Source organism: Nicotiana tabacum, chromosome 16 (genome assembly GCF_000715075.1).
Source record: "Nicotiana tabacum cultivar K326 chromosome 16, ASM71507v2, whole genome shotgun sequence".
NCBI lineage: Eukaryota > Viridiplantae > Streptophyta > Magnoliopsida > Solanales > Solanaceae > Nicotiana > Nicotiana tabacum.
Genome location: NC_134095.1, coordinates 74433245 through 74455087, shown reverse-complemented (window position 1 = coordinate 74455087; position 21843 = coordinate 74433245). Strand labels below are relative to the sequence as shown.

Here is a 21843-nt window from a genome sequence, read left to right as displayed (position 1 = left end):
TGACATGAAGATCAGTGAAGCACCAACATAAAAAGGCTGATATATCCGCACTTTTACTTAATATAGAAAAAACCAAGCTAATGCTAAGAAATTTAACTTGATACAGTCAATGCAGCAATGGCTTATACAACAGATCACGACAGATTACTTCACTTTGATATTCGGAAAACAGGCTAATCCTTATGCTCCTCTCATTTTACAACACATGGAACATCAGTTGCTGATTATCCCAGAAAGAATATGTACCAAAAATACAATCTGAAACATTTCAGGCATGGCTGTTCTGTTAGGACTATCAGTTAGACAAAATTCTATGCTACCAAAATCTGAGAGTCAGTTCAAGACTTGTGTCATTGTTACAGGCCACAAAGATCCAGCAACCAGGTCATGTACCACTGACAACTACTCTGGAACAACATCCGTCGTCTACAGAGCTACCGTAACTCATGCATAATCTAAGTTCTATTGGTCCTTCGATCCAAAAGCAGCTAAATCCTCCTGGTAGTTGAGAGTTTTGGCAGCATTTAGAAGCATTTCCACACCACCAGATTTGTTTAAAGCTTCCTCATCCTTACCTTTTGGTACACCTAATCTTCCACATTGTTCAGTTCTCTTTTTCAATTCATTTTGCCTAGTCTCATATGTCCTTTTTGCTTTGCGTATACGCTGTATCTGCATGTCACATTTTCTGCAAAACCATTTCCCTCTAGGAATTGAAGTGCGTGGTGGCTGCATGCAGAAAATATGATAAGCATGATCACAGCCGTCACAAAGTACAATTTTGTCATCATCACAGTCTTTAAGGCAAGCTCTACACAGACACGACGGACAGTACCAGCAGGAGCCATAAGTATCCAACTGCTTTTTAGTCAAGCACCTCTCATGGTAAAATTTGTGAGGGCAGAAGGAATGGCCACATATTTTATAGTTTCCATTACTTCCCACCTCAGTTCTACATATGTTGCAACAGGGCAGATCCTCAACTCCTTTACATAGTTTAAGTTCATCATCCACTAAACCATTTAAGCTCTCCTCCAATTCCAGAAGCATGTCTTCAGTTGTAGATTCTTCAACCCCATCTTCAATTATCACTGATCTAGAGGCGCTGAGTCTTTCGCATACGACACAGTTGTCATGCGGTGATTCAATTCCCTTTGCAGTACATTTGGCACAGTACCAACTTTTTAGTGGAATTTCTTTCACAGTAGGCTCAACACAGCAGACGTGGTAAATCTCCTCACATGAATCACAAGCTAAACTATCTCTACCATCCGCCTTCTCCCCACAACATTGGCAAGCACACCTTTTATTTACACCAGAGATCTCTGCTTGCTCCATTTTAGCAACCAACTGTCAACATCAAAAAGAAAAGAAAATATACTAACCTGAAGTTTATAATACTTTAAAACATATAAATCAGTTTCAATGCCTTGGAATTTTGGTGATTTTTCGTCAGTCAATTTATATCAAAATTGCAGCACTGAGTCTTGACAAAAGCAAGAATTTTTAATTATAATTTCATATTTAAACTAAGTGAATAATTCCAAGGATGTGAACCTCAAAGGACTGAAAAGAAAAGCAAAATAAGTATATATGAGCTTTTTAATTTTAACAATGGTGGTGCCCAGACCAGCTTATGCATAACTCGACTATTCCGCCACTATCTACTATCTCCCACCAACATAAGTACCAAGCAACTCAGCACCAAGGCTTAGACACATGGCAATGAATCACCGAGTGTTTTTTTGTCATTGCTGGGATTTGAACCCTGGTCTCCAAGGCATGCACCCAGTTCATTTTGACTACAAGACCACACCATCGGGTTCGGTGAGCATTATATTTGGTCGGTACCTATATCTCCCCACAAAGGGCTTGCAACACCACTTTTAGGAGCTTCGTAACATTGTTTGCCTGAGTGGTTCCCCAAGAAATCTGGAATAACTGCAAGTACTTGGTGGCTGGCAGGTATGTGCCACCAAATTTCCGAAATTGGGAGGTATTACATTGAGTGAGAAATTTTACGCTAACAGAACAATAAGGAATTAGAAATTTTCAGGTACAGTTTTCAAATGCAGTTTCTCCTCCAAGCAGCTGACTGAAGAGCAACCAAAATGACCTCACAGAATAATCTACCACTAAAAACAGAAACACTAAAGCATGACAGTAAAGAAGACTTGCCTCATCTTTTCCATCCTCAGTAATTCCACGCATTGAACAGCTCACCTAAAGAGGTAAGAGGTCAAAATCAGTCAGTTTTACCAGCAGTGTATGCAAAAGAAAGAAGCAACTCAATGAACCAAGAGTTAGCAAGAAATCATATACCTGAGCTTGGAAAGAAGCCCTTGATATGTCTGAAAGGCTCCTTGAAAGAGAAATCATTTCACTGCCAACTTCATGAAGCTTTGTCCACATCTGCAAATAATTCAGGATAAAGATACACGAATTAGAAGGGATGACTATCTCCGGCACATAAAAAAGGACAATCCATGCAAATTCAAGTCCCACATTAGTCGTCCAAACCATCCATTGCCTAATTACATTATTGACCAGTGATCAGACAATATTTTCAGAAGTATCATCAACTATTAAGAAATGCTTCATCATCAATTTGCGGGCCCAGATGAAAGGCAGAACCACACTCTTGTAGGACCATATATTTGTTGAATTTGGCAAAATTTTGTCCCACATCGGTGGGCTCTTGAGTTTTGGGGGGATTTCCCCCCTATAAAAGAAGGCCTAATGTTTAGGATTTAAATACACCTCTCATTTACCTTCTCATCTGTTTAAGGCATTTGTATCTTCTCTCTTTAGTATTATTTCACTTGTATTTTTGGAGTGAAATAAAATATTGGTTGTGTCCGAGGAGTAGGCAAAATTAGCCGAACCTCGTAAATTTTGGTGTTCCCTTTATTGTTGCTTTATTGTCTTATTTATTATTTGGTGGTTGTCATAATTTTTGGTATAGTAGTTGTGACTTATTCACACTATATACATTTGGCTTCCGCAACAATTGGTATCAGAGCCAAGGCACTGTCTAAGTATGCTCTGTGGTTGCAGCATAGTCTGATCTTCCACATTAGAAAAGATTTATCTTGGTAACTGAGTCAAGGTTCTGTCTGAGTAAGCTCTGTGGTTGCAGCTTAGTCTGATCTTCTACATCAGAAAGGAAATAATCTTGATTTGTGTCGTCAGCTATTAAATAATATTTGTGTCAAATATGGAGACAATAAACAAGAAGAATCTACATCAAGTGTCAACAATACGTCATCATTGGCATCTTCGCTTATGACAAGAATTGTGTCAAATGCGAAATTTGCGGTAGAAATTTTTTACGGGTTCGGACATTTTGGGATGTGGCAAGGCGAGGTTCTAGATGTCCTTTTTCAACAAGGCCTAGATCTGGCCATTGAAGAAAAGAAACCAGATGTTATTGGAGAAGAAGATTGGAAGATTCTCAACCGTGTTGCTTGCGGTACCATTCGATCCTACCTTGCTAGAGAGCAGAAATATCCATACACAAAGGAAACTTCTGCAAGTAATTATGGAAAGCACTGGAGGATAAATTTTTGAAGAAAAACAGTCAAAATAAATTGTACATGAAGAAGAGACTGTTTCACTTCACCTATGTTCCTGGTACCACGATGAATGAACATATCACCAGTTTCAATAAGTTGGTCACAGATTTGCAAAATATGGATACAACTTATGATGATGGTGACTTGGCCTTAATGTTGTTGGCGTCACTTCCTGATGAGTACGAGCATCTTGAAACTACTCTACTCCATGGAAATGACGAAGTTTCTCTCAGAGAAGTTTGTTCGGCTTTGTACAGCTATGAACAAAGAAAGCGAGAAAAACAGAAGGGCGGAGAAGGAGAAGCACTATTTGTGAGGGGTCGTCCTCAAAGTCAAACGAGGACAAAGAAGGGAAGATCCAAGTCAATATCCAGACCCAGCAAAGATGAATGTGCCTTTTGTCGAGAAAAAGGGCACTGGAAGAAAGACTGTCCGAAGTTGAAGAATAAGGCCAAACATAACAATGGAAAGGCCATTATGGATTCAAATGTAGCTGATTGTGATGATTCAGACTTCTCATTAGTTACAACAGAGTCATCAACATCATCAGACATATGGTTGATGGACTCGGCTTGTAGCTATCATATGTGTCCCAATAGGGACTGGTTCGTGGAATTTCAAGAAGGAGAATATGGAGTCGTCCACACAGCGGATAACAGCCCTCTTACCTCATATGGCATTGGTTCAATACGATTAAGGAACCATGATGGAATGATCAGAACATTAACAGATGTTCGATATGTACCGGATTTGAAGAAGAATCTCATCTCTGTGGGAGCCCTGGAATCAAAAGGGTTCAAAATCATTGCAGAAAATGGAGTGATGAGAGTATGCTCCGGTGCACTAGTGGTAATGAAGGCTAATCGGAAGAATAATAATATGTACCGCTATTGTGGCAGTAAAGTTATTGGGACAGCGACAGTGACATCCAGTGACGACAAAGAGGCAGAAGCAACCAAGCTATGGCACATGCGCTTGGGACATGCTGGGGAAAAATCCTTGAAAACTCTATCAGATCAAGGATTGTTAAAAGGAGTCAAGGCTTGCAACTTGGAGTTTTGTGAGCATTGTGTTAAAGGGAAACAGACAAGGGTTAAATTTGGTACAGCGATCCATAATACTAAAGGCATTTTGGATTATGTACACTCTGATGTTTGGGGTCCTTCCAAAACACCTTCATTGGGTGGGAAGCACTATTTTGTAACCTTTGTTGATGATTTTTCTCGAAGAGTGTGGGTGTATACAATGAAAAACAAAGATGAAGTGCTGGGAATTTTTCTCAAATGGAAGACGATGGTGGAAAATCAAACAGGCAAGAGGATTAAGTGTATTCGCACAGACAATGGAGGTGAATACAAAAATGATCATTTCAATAAGGTCTGTCAAAATGATGGCATCGTCCGACACTTAACTGTCAGACATACACCACAACAGAATGGAGTGGCTGAACGTATGAACCGGACCTTGCTGGAGAAGGTACGGTGTATGTTGTCCAATGCTGGCTTGGGCAAAGAATTTTGGGCTGAGGCAGTTACATATGCATGCCACCTCATTAATCGCTTACCATCTGCTGCTATTGATGGCAAGACACCATTTGAAAAATGGTATGGAAAGTCTGCTTTAGATTATGACTCTTTGCACGTGTTTGGCTCAACTGCATATTATCATGTGACGGAGTCAAAATTGGATCCAAGGGCAAAGAAGGCTATTTTTATAGGAATTACTTCTGGAGTCAAAGGATATCGTTTATGGTGTCCTATGACAAAGAAAGTAATATTCAGCAGGGATGTTACCTTTGATGAATCTGCTATGGTAAATAAGGTAACAGAAGACACCAAACAAAATAAAGGTGCTTCTAAGCAGGTGGAGTTTGAGGGAAAATTTATTTTTCCTACACAAGAAGCAGAGGAGGAAACAAATGAAGATTACCCTCTGGAAGAAGAGCCAGTAGAGGAGATTCCAACTCAGGAACCTCAACAACAACTTGAATCAATAGCAACCAGCAGGCCAAAAAGAACAATAACGAAACATGTTCGTCTCATAGAGACGGTTGCTTGTGCAACCTCAATTGTAGCTGATGATGTTCCTACCACTTATAAAGACGTTGTCCAAAGTTCAGAAGAAGATAAGTGGAGGATTGCCATGAATGATGAAATACAGTCCCTTCATCAGAATCATACATGGAGATTGGCCAATCTCCCGAAGGGAAAGAAAGCAATTGGGTGCAAATGGGTATTTGCAAAGAAGGAAGGATTTCCTAACCAAGTAGATGTTCGCTACAAAGCAAGATTGGTGGCCAAAGGATATGCTCAAAAGGAGGGAATTGATTACAATGAAGTGTTTTCTCCAGTTGTAAAACATTCCTCCATTAGAATTATGTTGGCTTTGGTAGCACAATTGGATTTGGAACTAGTTCAGATGGATGTAAAAACTGCGTTTTTACATGGAAACTTGGAGGAGGAAATCTACATGACTCAGCCAGAAGGATTCAAAGTTGCTGGAAAAGAAAATATGGTGTGCAAACTTGAAAAATCGTTGTACGGTTTGAAACAATCTTCTAGACAATGGTACAAACGATTTGACAAGTTTATGTTGCAGCAAGGGTACAAGAGAAGCAAATACGATCATTGTGTGTATTTGCGCAGGCTTAAAGATGGTTCCTTTATATATCTTCTCCTATATGTTGATGATATGTTGATAGCTTCCAAGAATTCGAAAGAAATTGATAAGTTGAAGATTCAACTGAAGAAGGAGTTTGAGATGAAGGATCTGGGCGAGGCAAAGAAAATTCTTGGCATGGAGATAATTAGAGATAGACGTTCAAAGAAACTCTATTTATCTCAAAAGGAATATTTGAAGAGAGTACTTCAACGTTTTGGCATAGATGACAAGACTAAGCCAGTTAGTACTCCACTTGCTTCCCATTTTAAGCTAAGTACTATTATGTCGCCAATGGATGAAGCTGAACGAGAGTATATGTCAAAGGTACCATACGCAAATGTTGTTGGTAGCTTGATGTATGCAATGGTTTGCACAAGGCCTGACATTTCACAAGCTGTTGGAGTTATTAGCAGATATATGCACAATCCAGGGAAGGAGCATTGGCAAGCTGTGAAGTGGATTCTACGGTATATTCATAATACTGTAGATGTCGGGTTAGTTTTTGAGCAGGAAGACAATCAGTCTGTAGTTGGATATTGTGACTCCGATTTTGCGGGTGATCTGGACAAACGAAGATCAACTACTGGTTATGTGTTTACTTTTGCAAAGGCACCAGTTAGTTGGAAGTCTACTTTGCAGTCAACAGTTGCTTTGTCTACAACAGAGGTAGAGTACATGGCTATTACAGAGGCTGTGAAGGAGGCAATTTGGCTTCAAGGATTGCTAAAGGAGCTTGGTGTTGAACAAAAAGGTATCACAATTTTTTGTGATAGTCAAAGTGCTATTCAATTAGCGAAGAACCAAGTGTATCATGCAAGGACGAAGCACATTGATGTTCGGTATCATTTCGTACGAGAAATCATAGAAGAAGGTGGAGTCACAGTGAAGAAAATTCATACTACGGAGAATCCTGCTGATATGCTGACAAAGGTGGTGACTGCGGTCAAGTTTCAACATTGTTTGGATTTGATCAACATTGTTGAAAACTGAAGATTGAAGATGAAGACACAATCAAAATTTGTTATTGAGAGAAAATTGAAGATGTGGAATTTTGCTAAGGTGGAGATTTGTTGAATTTGGCAAAATTTTGTCCCACATCGGTGGGCTCTTGAGTTTTGGGGGATTTCCCCCCTATAAAAGAAGGTCTAATGTTTAGGATTTAAATACACCTCTCATTTACCTTCTCATCTGTTTAAGGCATTTGTATCTTCTCTCTTTAGTATTATTTCACTTGTATTTTTGGAGTGAAATAAAATATTGGTTGTGTCCGAGGAGTAGGCAAAATTAGCCGAACCTCGTAAATTCTGGTGTTCCCTTTATTGTTGCTTTATTGTCTTATTTATTATTTGGTGGCTGTCATAATTTTTGGTATAGTAGTTGTGACTTATTCACACTATATACATTTGGCTTCCGCAACAATATTAACTGTTGAACTTTAAAATAAAAGAAGTAGCAAAAAAAACCTTTAGCTGTTTCGCAGTGCCTTACCAAATTTGTAAGACTTACAAATGTAACAGATCAAGTTATATCAGTACAGATAAATCATATCCATCAGAAACTATCAAGTCATCATACAAGTTCTGCCACGGGTGCATCCATGGTGACATGCCCTCTTTTCCAAAGAATCTGCCACAGCTCCCAACATAATCATTGTTGATGTTGGCTCAATTAATTACTAATCAATTTTATCATCACCAACCAAGAATTTGCTATAGCACCCAATATCATCAACATTATATCGAAACTGATTTATGAAATTAGCATGGTATATCCACAAAGGATTAGTCCTGCCAACTAAGAGTATCACATACCCACAAATATATCAGTACTGAAATGCCAACACAAATCATGGATTCACTAATATAGTTTTAGTACCTGTGTATCAAAAGCAGTATATTCTTACTAACAAGATTGCAGAGCTACCAAAATATCAGTGCAAATACATCATTAAAACAAGATTGACTATGAATTACCCTGACCAAATATCACAGCTCCAAGATAAAGCTACTGATCCAACAATACAAACTATGAATCAAATAATCTAATTTTAGCAAGGGCATTCCGCATTCCAACAGTGACATATCTTCACCAACTAAGAAATTCACAAACCGTCGAATGTGATTTTATGTGGGCTGATTTGCTGAAGGTATCTATTACAAAAGCATCATATTTAGACAGTACTTCATCATATGGCTGAATTAGAAGGTTCCTACAGGTAAACTTCGAGTAGAACTTCTGCAGGATCGGGTATCTCCACAACAAAAAGCCGACCCTAAGGTATTAAATAATATACTATCCTCTAAAAGATTAACCAATTCAGAAGTGCAATAAAATTTAATTAGACATAACCCCAAATCCCAGAGTCTGACAACTATCACAATGGCAGAGCAAAGCCTATAAAACTGTCTAGGCTTTGTGATATAACTACAGTTCTGGTATAAAGATAAACTGTACAAAGAATCCAAGATAGGATTGTGGTTCGTATAATTGTCTTAAATCTGGTTGTGGCGCTCATGGTGTAGTTGAAATGATAATATTGTACACTGACTAAGAAGCATTAGTCAAAAGCAGGGAGTTAAAACTATTACGGGTGAACAAGTAACTAGTACACGTAAGACAGTCCCTTCATGAATGAAGTGTTGTAAAATGATTCTTGATTAACTTCAACATTTGCTTATTATTTCCTTTTGCAGTTGGCTTCGGCGCAAGTTTCATTTTCTTGGTTTACCCAATGTTGGGCAACTATGTTATGTTGTCCATGCTTCCAAAATGACCACTCCTGGTCGTGCAGGTGGGGTGGGTGAGGGGAGATGGTGTTAAGTGTCCCATGTTGGTTGAGATGTCTCCTATATTGTCTTGGACAATTCTCAAGCCATGAACAAGCTTTTGGCATTGAATTAGGGCCTAAATCTATCATCTTCACGTACTAAATATAATGCAGGTACAAGCAGCACTGCAATGATATTGAACTATACAGGATTTCATGCAATGAATCTCACTTTTATCAATCTTTTCAAGTAATTTGAAGGAAGTAAGAACTGTAGAAGGAACGAAATGGAGCTGAGCTACTACACCCAATTCATTGGCAAATGAAAAAATTTCCTTTTTATAACTCGGAAAATAACCTAGAAAAGAGAAAGAATCACTAAGACAAGAGAGCTAAAGGTACTCAAGCAAAAAGGATAGGTGAAACTACCAAGACCCAGATTTTTCCGTATTATAAAGATACCCTAAAAACGATAAGATCCAGTACAACTAGAAGTCGGTCTGGCACCTCCCTCAGGGTACTCGAACCCATCAGATCCGAGTTTAACTTCTTTATAAAAAGGCAAAGTTCCCGTTCACCAAAACTCAGTCTTGAATAGCAATAAGCCATTACACTAGTACACATACATTAAAGAAAATACCCTACTTTCACACTTTCCATCTGTTATTTCAATAAGGAGGGCTATGCTGGTAACGATAAACATGATAACCAGCGGAATAATGTTAACATGTGTCTCGTGAATCTTGTAATGCTTGTAGCCCCATGAGGTCAGTACAAACAGAAGCCGATCAGGGACTAACAATTTTGATTGAATAGCTTGCATGTGTGTGTGTGGTGGTTGGGAGGGGGGGGGGGTCAGTTGAATTACTTGAAAATATTTCAAATTTTAAGCTTTTAAAAAATGGTCATCAAGTGTGTCTCCTATGTGCACAAAGTTCATGCATAACAGCGTGATTATATGGAATAAATAACAGATCATATCAATCCTTTAAGAATACCTAGGAATTGAGACATATGGGTTCTTGAGAATAGTGTTCTAACCCAACCAACAACCATGCCAAGAAGTCAAAACATAACAAATTCTCTCCTTTTCATAATGTAACATGAAGATTCATAAAACTCAACAGATGCACAAGCTAAAGCAGATAAGGAATAAATGCATCTTAAAGCTTAAGACCAGGTTCTGTGTTCATCTTATCAGAAGCAGAAAATAAGAAACTAAGCAGAGAGGATGAAAGATGGATTAAGTATATTAAAGGAAAATCATATTTCAGGAACTTGATAGATTCCTGCTAGATTGTTAGCTAAATCCAAGCATGACTATTTTCCTAAATTCAAAATGCAAATAGAAGATACAAAGTAGTACCTGTTGAATATCTGATTGAAAAAGGAGGGATGAGCTCTCATAAGATCCATCTTTCATCCTTGAGTGAATATGACTGACATCAAAAAATTTGTCAACCTTCATTCCTTCAAAATTTTTAAAAAGCACATCACATAATTGAGCAAATTTTTCTGATTTGACAATATCAAGAAACATCTGCTGGCAGAGCTCTGTCACTGTGTATCTTTTTGGCTCATCCACTGATCCATTAGACAGGACCTTTGTTCCATTTTGAGATACAAAATTTGATGGCAGAGAATGTCTGCTCCCATAATCACAACACTTTCCAGATTCCTAAAGACACAAGCAACTAGCTATCAAAGAACAGTTAACAACGAAGAAAACAGTGATTCACTATTGCATATTAGGTTATCCAGCTACGTGCAAAAGCAATACCTTAGTTTCAACAGCACAACCGGCTTCTGAATGTGATGCAAGTGCCTCTTGAATACACTCTTTTAAACCACCATCACTCTCTAGTGATTGAAACATCTGCTTCAGAACAGCACCCTTCCAATTTCTAACAGGCTGATAACTGAAATCATTCAGAAGACCATGTGGTCTCAAATGAGCAACACTATCTTGTGTGCAGGAACTTTTGTTAAGAGCTGTATCTAGTGGTTCATTCATTGACTGCATAAGATCAAGCAAACCAGTTGTAGTAACAAAGAACAAGAAAAATATAGTGCAAAAGGAAAAAGAAAAACGAGAAAGAGGAAGAAACAAGAAGAGAACCACCGCCAAGTACTTAAAGGACTGGATTTCTTAATAGGAAGTGCATCACTTAAGAGTAACTGCAAAGTTGGCAAGGGCGCAATGTAAGCCTTGAAGCAAGGCGTACAGGCAGCGAAATACCGAGGCCATCTAAGCAAAAATCACCAAACCAATAGCTTTTTTTGAAAAGTCAGGATAATTCACTAAGCTCATGAGAGCTCTTCAAAAGAAAGAGGTTAAATAGTACATATAAAGATAATTGTCAAAAAAAAACACTAGTTGAATACTTTATAATGGGAACTCGGAATTTTGGAGTAAGAAAACTTGAAATTGCATCTTTGCATCTGAACCAAACTTTGATATGGTGCTTCAACTTGATAAACATGGTTTTTGCTTCATAAATCCACTTAAATCACAATTTATTAATTTCTCTATCAATATAATCATAGTTGTATATATAGGTGTTTTTTCTTGTGTCATATATTCTTTCATCTTTTCTTGATTCACATCTCAACACTAATACAGTGCTTTGATTGAGCTTTGCACTTGAAACGTCAATTGACCTTGGCTTTTCTATTCTTTTCGCCTTTGACAATGCTGAGCAGTTGATCCTTCGGTGGAGCATATCACTTGAAACCAGGGTGGAGCACTAGACACCTAATAGCTCTTGCAGCTACCCAAGAGAAATTGCATTTTGTACATCGCTGCTAACCCAACTAGCACATCAGCGTGCATTTTCTACTATATATAACATTTCTTTCAAATAAAGTCTGTGTCGACACTCGACACAAATTTCTATTAGACAGACAGCGTAGCTCACACTACTCCATTCTAAAATTTTATCATATGATATTCATACAGAACATCTTTACGCGTCGAAATTGTAGAAAGCATGAAGAAAAGGTGATGTTTGATACAAAAGGACAAATTGGAAACAAGAAGGAAGCAAACTCTAAAGAATCAGAAGAAAAACAAACCAAAAGACGCACATGAGGCATTCAAAAAGGAAACATCGAGGTCCACAAATCTCAAAGGTGGCATAAGGAAATGTAACAAATAGAAGATATAAAGTCATCTAAAGAGTTCATGTAAAAGATCAACAGACCTTGTACGTATTATGACAAGCCGGAACCTTGCCCTCTTCTACTACTTTGGTACGCTTCCGCCTCTTGTAAGTCCGGCAAACATCACCTGATGACCCTGAAGGGTTCATATCACCATTCTCGACATTCAATGGGCGGCCCTTCAATTTCCTTACAGTTAGAGCATTTTCAGCCAATAAATCCAGCACAACACTATCACCACCACTATTTCCTACATCTTCACCAACCATTTCTTCCTCCTTGGCCCTAATTCCAAATACAGCAAAGAGAATTAAATTTCATCTGCAAAAACCCCACTTTGCACCATCAGATATTTATAATTTCTCTGTCAATCAACAAAACAGGACTCATTTAACTATGATGAATAAGTTTCTCTCTTTCTTTAAAAAACTCAAAATACTTGAACAACTCAAAATACTCCAAAAGAGGAGGCATTTCTGCCTCCTTGACCAATCAACCAAAACCCTAATTCCAAAATCTTTAGAACAGAAAGAACCAAAACTTCCACTGCAAAAACCCCCCAATTTTTCTGTCAATTCAACAAAACACAACCCATTTCACTATTTTGACAATAAATTAACCTCTTTCTTGAAACAACTCAAAATACTCAAAAAAAGGTAATTATTCTCAAAACCCAACATCAACAGAAACTCTCAATAGCAGAGAAAGTAACAACTATGTCCAAAGAAGGTTACACTTTTTACTTCATCAACCTCCTCAGTAAATCAAGAAAAAACCCTAAATCCCTAAATCTCTACAGCAAGAGAAAACTAAAATTCCACAAGAAAATACCCCAATATTCACACTAGATAAACAACCTAATTTATCTGTCCAGGCAACAAAAAACACCATTTCACAATTCCAACACTAAAATAAACCCCTTAATCCAAACAACTCTTTAAAGAACTGCAACATTTCAGTAAAATAAGACTTTAAGAAACTAATTAACTTATAAAGAATACATTCAAAGAAATTAAACAAAGTAGTAAACATAAATAGTGAAAATTTTAACTTCACCTGAGTAAATGTATAGAGGTTTTTGAGTCTGAAAAAATGGAGAGAGAGAGAGAGAGAGAGAGAGAGAGAGAGAGAGAGAGAGCTGTGTCTTATCCGAGAGGAGGGTTCTTTTAAATTTTGAAAACTAAGAGGGCTTTTTCCGCTTTTTGCGTAGTTTAACTAGAAAGAAGCTTTTTTCCTTTTTTTGTTTATTTGACATGTTGACTAGAAATTGACGGTACGGTTATTGTCTGCGTTTAGGACGGACCGGCTAATGTCCGTATCCGGTAGAGAATTCTCTCCGAGTCACGGCTTATATTGTGGATTTGGGCTAGAACATGGCGGCGAAAGTGCACGGTTAGCTACTAATAACACATGTATTTACTTTTAAGCTACTATTTAAAATATCTTTAATCTTTTGCCACTGTTTTAATAAACTTTATCTGTCCGGATGGAAACAGATTTCTGTTCAAAAAGTTCAGGACCAAGTGTCTTTAACTTTTGAACTTGTAACTCTAAGTTCAGGACTTCAGGACTACATGTCCTTAACTTTTGAACTTGAAACTCGAAGTTCAGGACCACATGTCCTTAATTTTTGTGCTTGTAACTCTAAGTTAAGGACTACTTGTCCTTAACTTTTGAACTTATAAGTCTAAGTTCATGACTTATTATCCTTAACTTTTGAGGTTGTTAGTCTAAGTTCAGGACCAAGTGTCCTTAACTTTTGAGCTTGTTAGTCTAAGTTCAGGACCTATTGTCCTTAACTTTGGGGCTTCTTAGCCTAAGTTCAGGACCTATTATCCTTAACTTTTGAGCTTGTTAGTCTAAGTTCGGGACTTCAGGACCTATTGTCCTTAAATTTTGAACTTGTAACTGTAAGTTCAGGACCAAGTGTCCTTAACTTTTGAACTTGTAACTCTACATTCAGGACCAAGTGTCCTTAACTTTTGAACTTGTAACTGTAAATTCAGGATCCATAATTGTATGTTCAAGTCCTTTCTCTGCGTGTGCGTACTAAGTGGGAAGTCTTTTAAAAACTTTTATATGGGTTGGTCTCTCCTCCACAAGTGTCGTTGCAGCTTCTATCAATAAAATAATCTCATCCAACTAATGAACTCCTATTGTATATATGCACCACAACTTTGGATTACCATTATCCCACAAGTTTATCTAATTAATTTTCTTTTTAATTGATTAGTACTTAATTACTGAACATTCTTACTTTTCATGATTATGTAAATTATTATGTCAGCATCTTTCAAAGGTTTCAAAAACGTTGAGTCCACGGCAGTCCCACCGGAAATTTTTTCCGTCTCACAACAGTTCTTCTCCCTAATACATGAAAGAGATAGAAGAAAGGGTAACGCATTCTTTTCATATTAATTTTAATAGACTAGTGGCTATTATTGCTAAGCATTAAAAATGTTGGATAAAAAGTAAATACCACTTTAAAAAATGGCTACCCCACACAATTTTTACGAACATGGCTCTAAACCATTTCTTTTACGGGGGAAGTGCACGGTTAGCCACTAATAACACATATATTTACTTTTAAGCCACTGTTTAAAATATCTTTAGTGTTTAACCCTTGCTTTAATAAACTTTACCTGTCCGGACGAAAACACCCTTCTGCTCATAAAGTTCAAGACCAAGTGTCCTTAACTTTTGAACTTGCAACTCTAAGTTCAGGACTACATGTCCTTAACTTTTGAACTTGGAACTCGAAGTTCAGGACCAATTGTCCTTAATTTTTGTGCTTGTAACTCTAAGTTAAGGACTATTTGTCCTTAACATTTGAACTTATAAGTCTAAGTTCAGGACCTATTGTCCTTAACTTTTGAGATTGTTAGTCTAAGTTCAGGACCAAGTGTCCTTAACTTTTGAACTTGTAACTGTAAGTTCAGGACCAAGTGTCCTTAACTTTTGAGCTTGTTAGTCTATGTTCAGGACATATTGTCCTTAACATTTGAGCTTGTTAGTTTAAGTTCAGGACCTACTATCCTTAACTTTTGAGCTTCTTAGCCTAAATTCAGGACCTATTGTCCTTAACTTTTGAGCTTGTTAGTCTAAGTTCAGGACTTCAGGACCTATTGTCTTCTTAGCCTAATTTCAGGACATATTGTCCTTAACTTTTGAGCTTGTTAGTCTAAGTTCAGGACTTCAGGACCTATTGTCCTTAACTTTTGAACATGTAACGGTAAGTTCAGGACCTATTGTCCTTAACTTTTGAGCTTGTTAGTCTAAGTTCAGGACCAAGTGTCCTTAACTTTTGAACTTGTAATTCTAAGTTCAGGACCAAGTGTCCTTAACTTTTGAACTTGGAACTCGAAGTTTAGGACCAAGTATTCTTAACATTTGAACTTGTAACTATAAGTTCAGGATCCATAACGTAACAGAAAACCAAACGTTATTTGTATCTTTTCACAATAATAATAATAATAATAGTAATTGAAATTTACATATAAGATTGATGTCAGATTCGACTTGGATGCAACATTGATAAGACAAATATACCTAACCTTTTCATTACTAGTCTGATGAAAATATGTGACGACCCGGCCAGTCTCCTTATGAGTTACCGCTTCGTTTCTCCCATTTCTGCTTCTTATCTAATGGTTTTATATGTGATCGGGTTGGTTGGCTCAGGTTCGGAAAGGATTTGGTAAGGTTTGAGACACTTAGTCTCTTTTAAGGAAGCTTAAGTTGGAAAAGTCAACTGGATGTTGACTTATGTGTTAGAGGGCTCGGATGTGAGTTTCGATGGTTCGGATAGCTTCGAGAGGTGATTTGGGACTTAGGAGCATGATCGGAATGAGTTTTGGTGGTTCAGAGTAGATTTAGGCTTGAATTGGCGAGATTGGATTTTTGGCGATTTTCGGTTGATAGGTAAGATTTTGATATAGGGGTCGTAATAGAATTACGAGTGTTGAAGTAGTTCCGTTGTGTCATTTGGGATGTATGTGCAAAATTTCAGGTCATTCGGACGTGGTTTGGTTGGGTTTTTGATCAAAAGCGTAATTTAGAAGATTTTGGAATTTTTAGACTTGAATCTGATGCGAATTTGGTGTTTTGATGTTGTTTTGAGCATTCCAAAGGTTGAAACAAGTTTGAATGAGGTTGTGGGATATGTTGGCATGTTTGGTTGAGGTCTCGGGGGACTCGGGTGAGTTTCGGATGGTCAATCGGACCATTCTATGATGTTTAGAATTGCAGAAATTGTTGATCAGTGTTGCATAGAAAATGGCCTTCGCGTTCGCGAGTAGTCCCTCGCGTTCGCAAAAGGGTTAGCTGGTGAAGGTTGGAATTTTAGCCTTTGCATTCGTGAGGAAGGCTCCGCATTCGCGAAGGGCTAAGGAATTGAGCATCGCGTTCGCGAGTGAAGCTCCGCGATCGCGTAGAGGAAAGTGGTCAGCTGGGTTCGAGGTCAAGTTGTTCATCGCCTTCGCGAGTGAGGGGGTGCGTTCGCGAAGAGTTGTCTGAGGAAGCATTGCGTTCGCTATGGGCAGGTCGCGATCGTAAAGAGGAATTTTTGGTCAATGTTATTTTGTGCTTCGCGAATGCGAGGCATTGACCGAGTTCGCGAAGAAGGAAATGAGGCCTGGGCAAAATGTTTAAATAGTCGTCTTGTCCGCGATTTTAGGGTTTATTTTCACCATTTTTGAGCATTTTTTGAGCATTTTTTGAGCTTTTTGAAGAGGATTGAAGAAGGATCCAAGGGAAATCACTTGGAGGCAAGATTCATGGGCTTAATACTCGATTCTAATGTGAATTTCACCTAATTAATCATGGAAATTAAATCTAAAATTGAAGAACTAGGGCTTGAAATTGGAGACCTAGAATTTGGGACTTGAGGGGTCATTTGTGGTTGGATTTTGTTGCTTTTGATATGAATGAACTCGGGAAGTGATAAGAAATCCATTGATGTAATTTTTACAGGAATCTGAGAGTGGACCTAGGGGTCGGGTTTTGGTAATTTCGGGATTTGTGTTGTAAATTGATTATTTTCGCTTGGGCTTCGTTCCCTTAGCATATTTTGATATCGTGATTCTGATTTTGGATAGATTCAACGCGAGTGGAGGCCGATTCGAGGGGCAAAGACATCGCGGGCTAGAGTTTGGACCGGATTAAGGTGAGTAATGATTGTAAATGATGTCCTGAGGGTATGAAACTCCGGATTGCACATCGTTGTACTATATTGAGGTGACACACACGCTTGATGACGAGCGTGGGGTCGTGCACTATTAGGGATTGTGACTTAGTCCGTCCCGAATGACTATTTTACCGCGTATTTGACTGAAATCTATTTGTGAACATCATGGTTTGGGCTGAACGCCATATTTGGGCCTCGTGCCAACTATTTGAACCCTTAGGGGATTTTTATTGATATTTTCTCACTGTTTTGACTTTATACTTGAACTCAGTCATGCTATATTCCATTGTTTTCATAACTCATCCATGTTTACTCTGTTTTAATACCTAAATGATCTTTTAAATGATATTTTGGGCTGAGAATCATGTTTTATTGTTTAATTGCTTAAAACTGAAATGGGTAAATGTCGGTTGGCATTGTCTTCACGAGAGGCGCCATCACGACCGGATCCGGGTTTAGGGTCGTGACAAAATACAAGTGGTGACAATTTAGTGTCCCGAGATAATTTGTCTAATGATGATTCTGAGAATACAAAGGATGAGGACGATAAAGAGTGCGATAGTGATGAACAGAATAACTTATTGATATGTGTTAGTCTACAGTCTAGATCATAGACGTCCTCAGAGTCCACGGCATTCGCCGTCTCATAGACTGCGGCACAGTTCTTCTCCGTAACATGAAAGAGATAGAAGAAAGGGTAAAACAGTCTTTTCATATTAATTTTAATAGACTAGTTGCTACTATTGCTAAGCATTGAAAATGCTGGATAAAAAGTAAATACCACTTTAAAAAGTGGCTACCCCACACAATTTTTACTAGAAAATACTTCAGCCTCGATTTGGATATTAAATTTTCTATTTTTTATAAATAAGATGTACATCGTTGAAATTTACCTAGATAGTACTATAACTCAAATTTTTAATAACTACTACTGAAAACCGTAAAAACCGTAATCAGGAACGGTTTGACTTTCCAAAGTTAGGCCACATTTATTTGTACTTAATGGAGGTCTGAATCTTAATCATTCAGATCTCAAATTTTAAGTGTGTTTGTTTTTAAAGTCTGAATTTTAATTATTTAAATCTTAATCATTAAGTTTTTTTTTTTACCTCACAATCACTTAATGGATTTGAATAGGTCTGTATGATTAAGATCCATACCAGAGACTTAATTTCATTAAGATGTTATCACATAATCATTATTAACTGTTGTCACTGCCTATCATTATCAACTACCACCATGCCACCACCCCCACCACCACCACCACGCCACCATTATCCTCAATCATAGCCGCCGCCATTATCAACCATCGCCGCCCACTATCCCCACCACTCCGAACACTATCATTCTCACCTACAATCAAGACTCATCCACCTCAACTACCACAACTGACTATCCCATCACCATCAACAACCACAGCCAGTACTGTCCATCATTATAACCTACCACCACCCACCCACCACCTTCCTCAATCACAACTATTACCACCACCCGCCATTATTAACGATCATCATCCACCACCACCATCCTCAATCATAATCGCCACCACTACCAATCACTACTAGCTACTAGCATGAACCACCATCATCAACCAAAACTACCACCAACCACCGCCTCTAGTCGACATTCACCCGTTAGCCATCACCACCAACAACTATCATATTTTAAAAAACTATATATTTTATTGATAGAATATTAGATTAGTTAGTATTTCATTTGAATTTTATGTTTATTAATTTTCAAATAAAAATTTATTTTATATATTCAGATATTAAAAATCAAACAGTCTTAATTATTTTTATTCATATCTTAATACACATCTTGATATTCAGAGGTATATCAGGCGTCTTAATCTTAAAAAAAAAATGAGGCCTTAATATTGTCATGTGAAATCATATCATGGGATAAGCCAAAGTTCCATGAAACTTTTAACTTCTAATATTTATAAAAGGTGTAAAAACATTTACGAACATATTAAATATGAAGAATTAAATTATATTATATTATTCTTTATAAAGTTCAAAAAAAATGCGCAAATATTGATTTAACTATCCAAGCATAATTATAAGTATACAGAGTAATACATACTCCAAGCGATCAAATTCCTAATTGTAACACCCATATTTTATAATTTAAAATAAAATACTTAAAAAGAAAATTTAAAAGATAAAATCATGGAACAAATGGATGTACATAATCTTTTATTATTTGAATAGGAGAAAATGTACTCACAAGTAAAGATCTCTTGCGAAAAGGAGATCTTTAAAAAGGAGCCCCCTACCAAGATTTTGTTTATTCCTAACGTCGGAATCCAAGCCCAGGAAGTGTTCTATTACTCTCACAAGACGCATTCGAAGTACAATTAAAGTATTTTCTTTTTTGATGATTATCTAATAAATTCTCCTTTTGCAATTAAGGAAAAAGGAAAATGTTGCATTGGCACTCAAGATTAAAAAGGTTTCTTAGAGTTTATTCGTGAAAAAATAAGTAACGCGGCAGTAATATGACTTCATAAACACTATTATTGCAAAAAAATATAAACTTTCGGTTAAACTATTATATTTTATGTAATGAGGGATTAAACTTAGTTAATGATAATATCTCCAGATATAGAACTTGACAGCATGGATAACACACGATAAAGTTAGTGTGAGATTGAAAGTAATGCACATTTAATATTTCAAAAGATGTGGGCAATAACGAAGAAATAACTAACAATAAATAACAATAAGTGACATTTATGTAAATAGGGAAAATGATTCACCCAATAATGAATGAGATAGATGATTGTTTCTCCTGACAATGATGAATGACAGACAAATCCTAGAATATTTAAATTATTCTTGGATCTGATGGAAGAATATGGTATAATGAGTGTAAGAATCTAGATGAAAAGGTAAAGTTTGTATCTTTGTCAGAGAGAAAGAATCTTCTTTTAGAAAGTGTTCTTAATATTGCCTCTCTTACACCGTTGCGTCATTTCCCGTGCCTCTGTCGTTCCGATACCTGCGCTAGGTAATGACGGTTTGATTTCTCAATCCTGATGCTTGAACTCTTATAAATAGGGATATGAAACTATTGGTTTATGTTTTGCACTCTCAATATCGAATCTATGTATCTTCTTCTCCATTCTTCATATAGAGTTCTTGTTCTCTTTGCTTCACTATTGTGTATCTGCTTTCCCTGGTTCCGGTGATACCAACTGTTCACAACCCTTTTGCACTTACAACATCCTCTCTAAAAAATGGTTGATGTATCCTCTGGTTCTGGCATGGCAATTGACCCTATCCCTTTGACGATGCATATGCCTCCTCATGATGATAGTGTTTCTGTTGTTATTGAAGACGAGAATTTCCCTACAGTGGAGGAGATAATCCTTCGTAGTGAAAAGGTTAGGTCCGACTTTTCGAAGGCTCCTGAGGATGACCCTGAAATCTCGGAATCAGCGATGAAAGAGGCCGGTCTCGTTGAGTTTAGGGCAAAGTTCAAAATTCATGCCCATATTGATCCGATCCTAGCAGAGCACGATGTGGTACAGGGTATTGCGCTTTCTGCGCGTACCCTTTCTACATCGGCTATTCCTTTCCTATCCTTCCATTGGCGGAGGAATTATGCCGCTATTATAGCGTTTGCCCGACCCAACTTACTCCATACATCTATAAGCTTATCCGCATGCTCACAAAATATGCGAAATTGGCCGGGGTCGGGGTGTCACTTTGCCACTTGATGCATCTCTTCGCCCCTAGTTTCCATAGGGGACGATTGCACCTTCGCCACCGAGGAAGTAAATATTTGGTGGTGAAGATGGACGACAAGGAAAATAATCAGTTTTGGCTCAACTATTTTTTTTGTCAAAACTGAGGACGTGGTGGCTAACACGAGCGGGTTATCTGAGGCTTGGAATTATGCCTGTAAGAATCTCTTTCTTTTTTTCCTTTTCAAGCGTTTGTTTTGTCAGTTTTAGCTGTGTTTTGGCATTCCGCTCCTTCTTCGTACAACCGAGACTACGCCACCTCCTTTGGTCGGGGATATTTATGGATGTGTTAGCCCGGTTCTGTGTGAGCACAATGGGATTTCGTGAATGGCCGTCCTTTCTCAAGAAATTCGGGCCTGCGTCTTCTGCGATCGGTGAGTTCATTTGTTTTCACTTAATACTGTTTTCAGCTCATGTCCATTTTATCGTTATAGTATTGTATATGTAGTGAATCTTTTAATCTTCCTTTCTTAGCCCGAGGACCTTCGAGAAGACCGAGGGATCCTCCCCCCGAATTTTATAAGAGGAAGACTGCTTCTTTGGAGTCAGCTCCCGTTGTGACTGCGGCCAGGCCTGCCCAGTTTGCTTCTATTCCTTCTTCTGTTGCATCTAGGTTTGCTCGATCATCGACTGCATCTACAACAACACTTCCAACTTCCCCCATGCATCATTTAATAGACGAGGAAGAGGAGTCATTGCCGAGCGATGAAGGTTTGATTTCCCGTAAAAGGAGATCGGT

The 21843-nt window shown here is 37.8% G+C and overlaps 1 protein-coding gene across 2 annotated transcripts; it reads right to left on the bottom strand.

Moving 5' to 3' along the window:
- Nucleotides 1-28: 28 nt before the first annotated feature.
- Nucleotides 29-13354, bottom strand: LOC107768750 (PHD finger protein EHD3). Of its 2 annotated transcripts, none has more exons than XM_016587898.2 (7): nt 13222-13354; nt 12207-12450; nt 10784-11020; nt 10370-10681; nt 2323-2412; nt 2179-2223; nt 29-1350 (listed from the first exon to the last, which is right to left on the bottom strand). In XM_016587898.2, the coding sequence occupies exons 2-7, from the start codon at nt 12432-12434 to the stop codon at nt 463-465; spliced, it is 1800 nt and encodes a 599-aa protein (XP_016443384.1). In that variant the 5' UTR covers nt 12435-12450; nt 13222-13354; the 3' UTR covers nt 29-462. The 2 variants fall into 2 exon arrangements, with proteins under 2 accessions (XP_016443384.1, XP_016443383.1); XM_016587897.2 differs by having other exon boundaries at nt 12207-12486; nt 13222-13350.
- Nucleotides 13355-21843: the final 8489 nt, after the last annotated feature.

Coding starts and splice junctions, on each gene's coding strand:
- LOC107768750 (XM_016587898.2), bottom strand. CDS start 12,434: ATGGTTGGTGAAGATGTAGGAAATAGTGGTGGTGATAGTGTTGTGCTG. Junction 11,021..12,206: donor CTTGTCATAATACGTACAAG/GTCTGTTGATCT, acceptor GATCTTATGCAG/TCAATGAATGAACCACTAGA. Junction 2,413..10,369: donor TTCAATCAGATATTCAACAG/GTACTACTTTGT, acceptor AATTATTTGCAG/ATGTGGACAAAGCTTCATGA.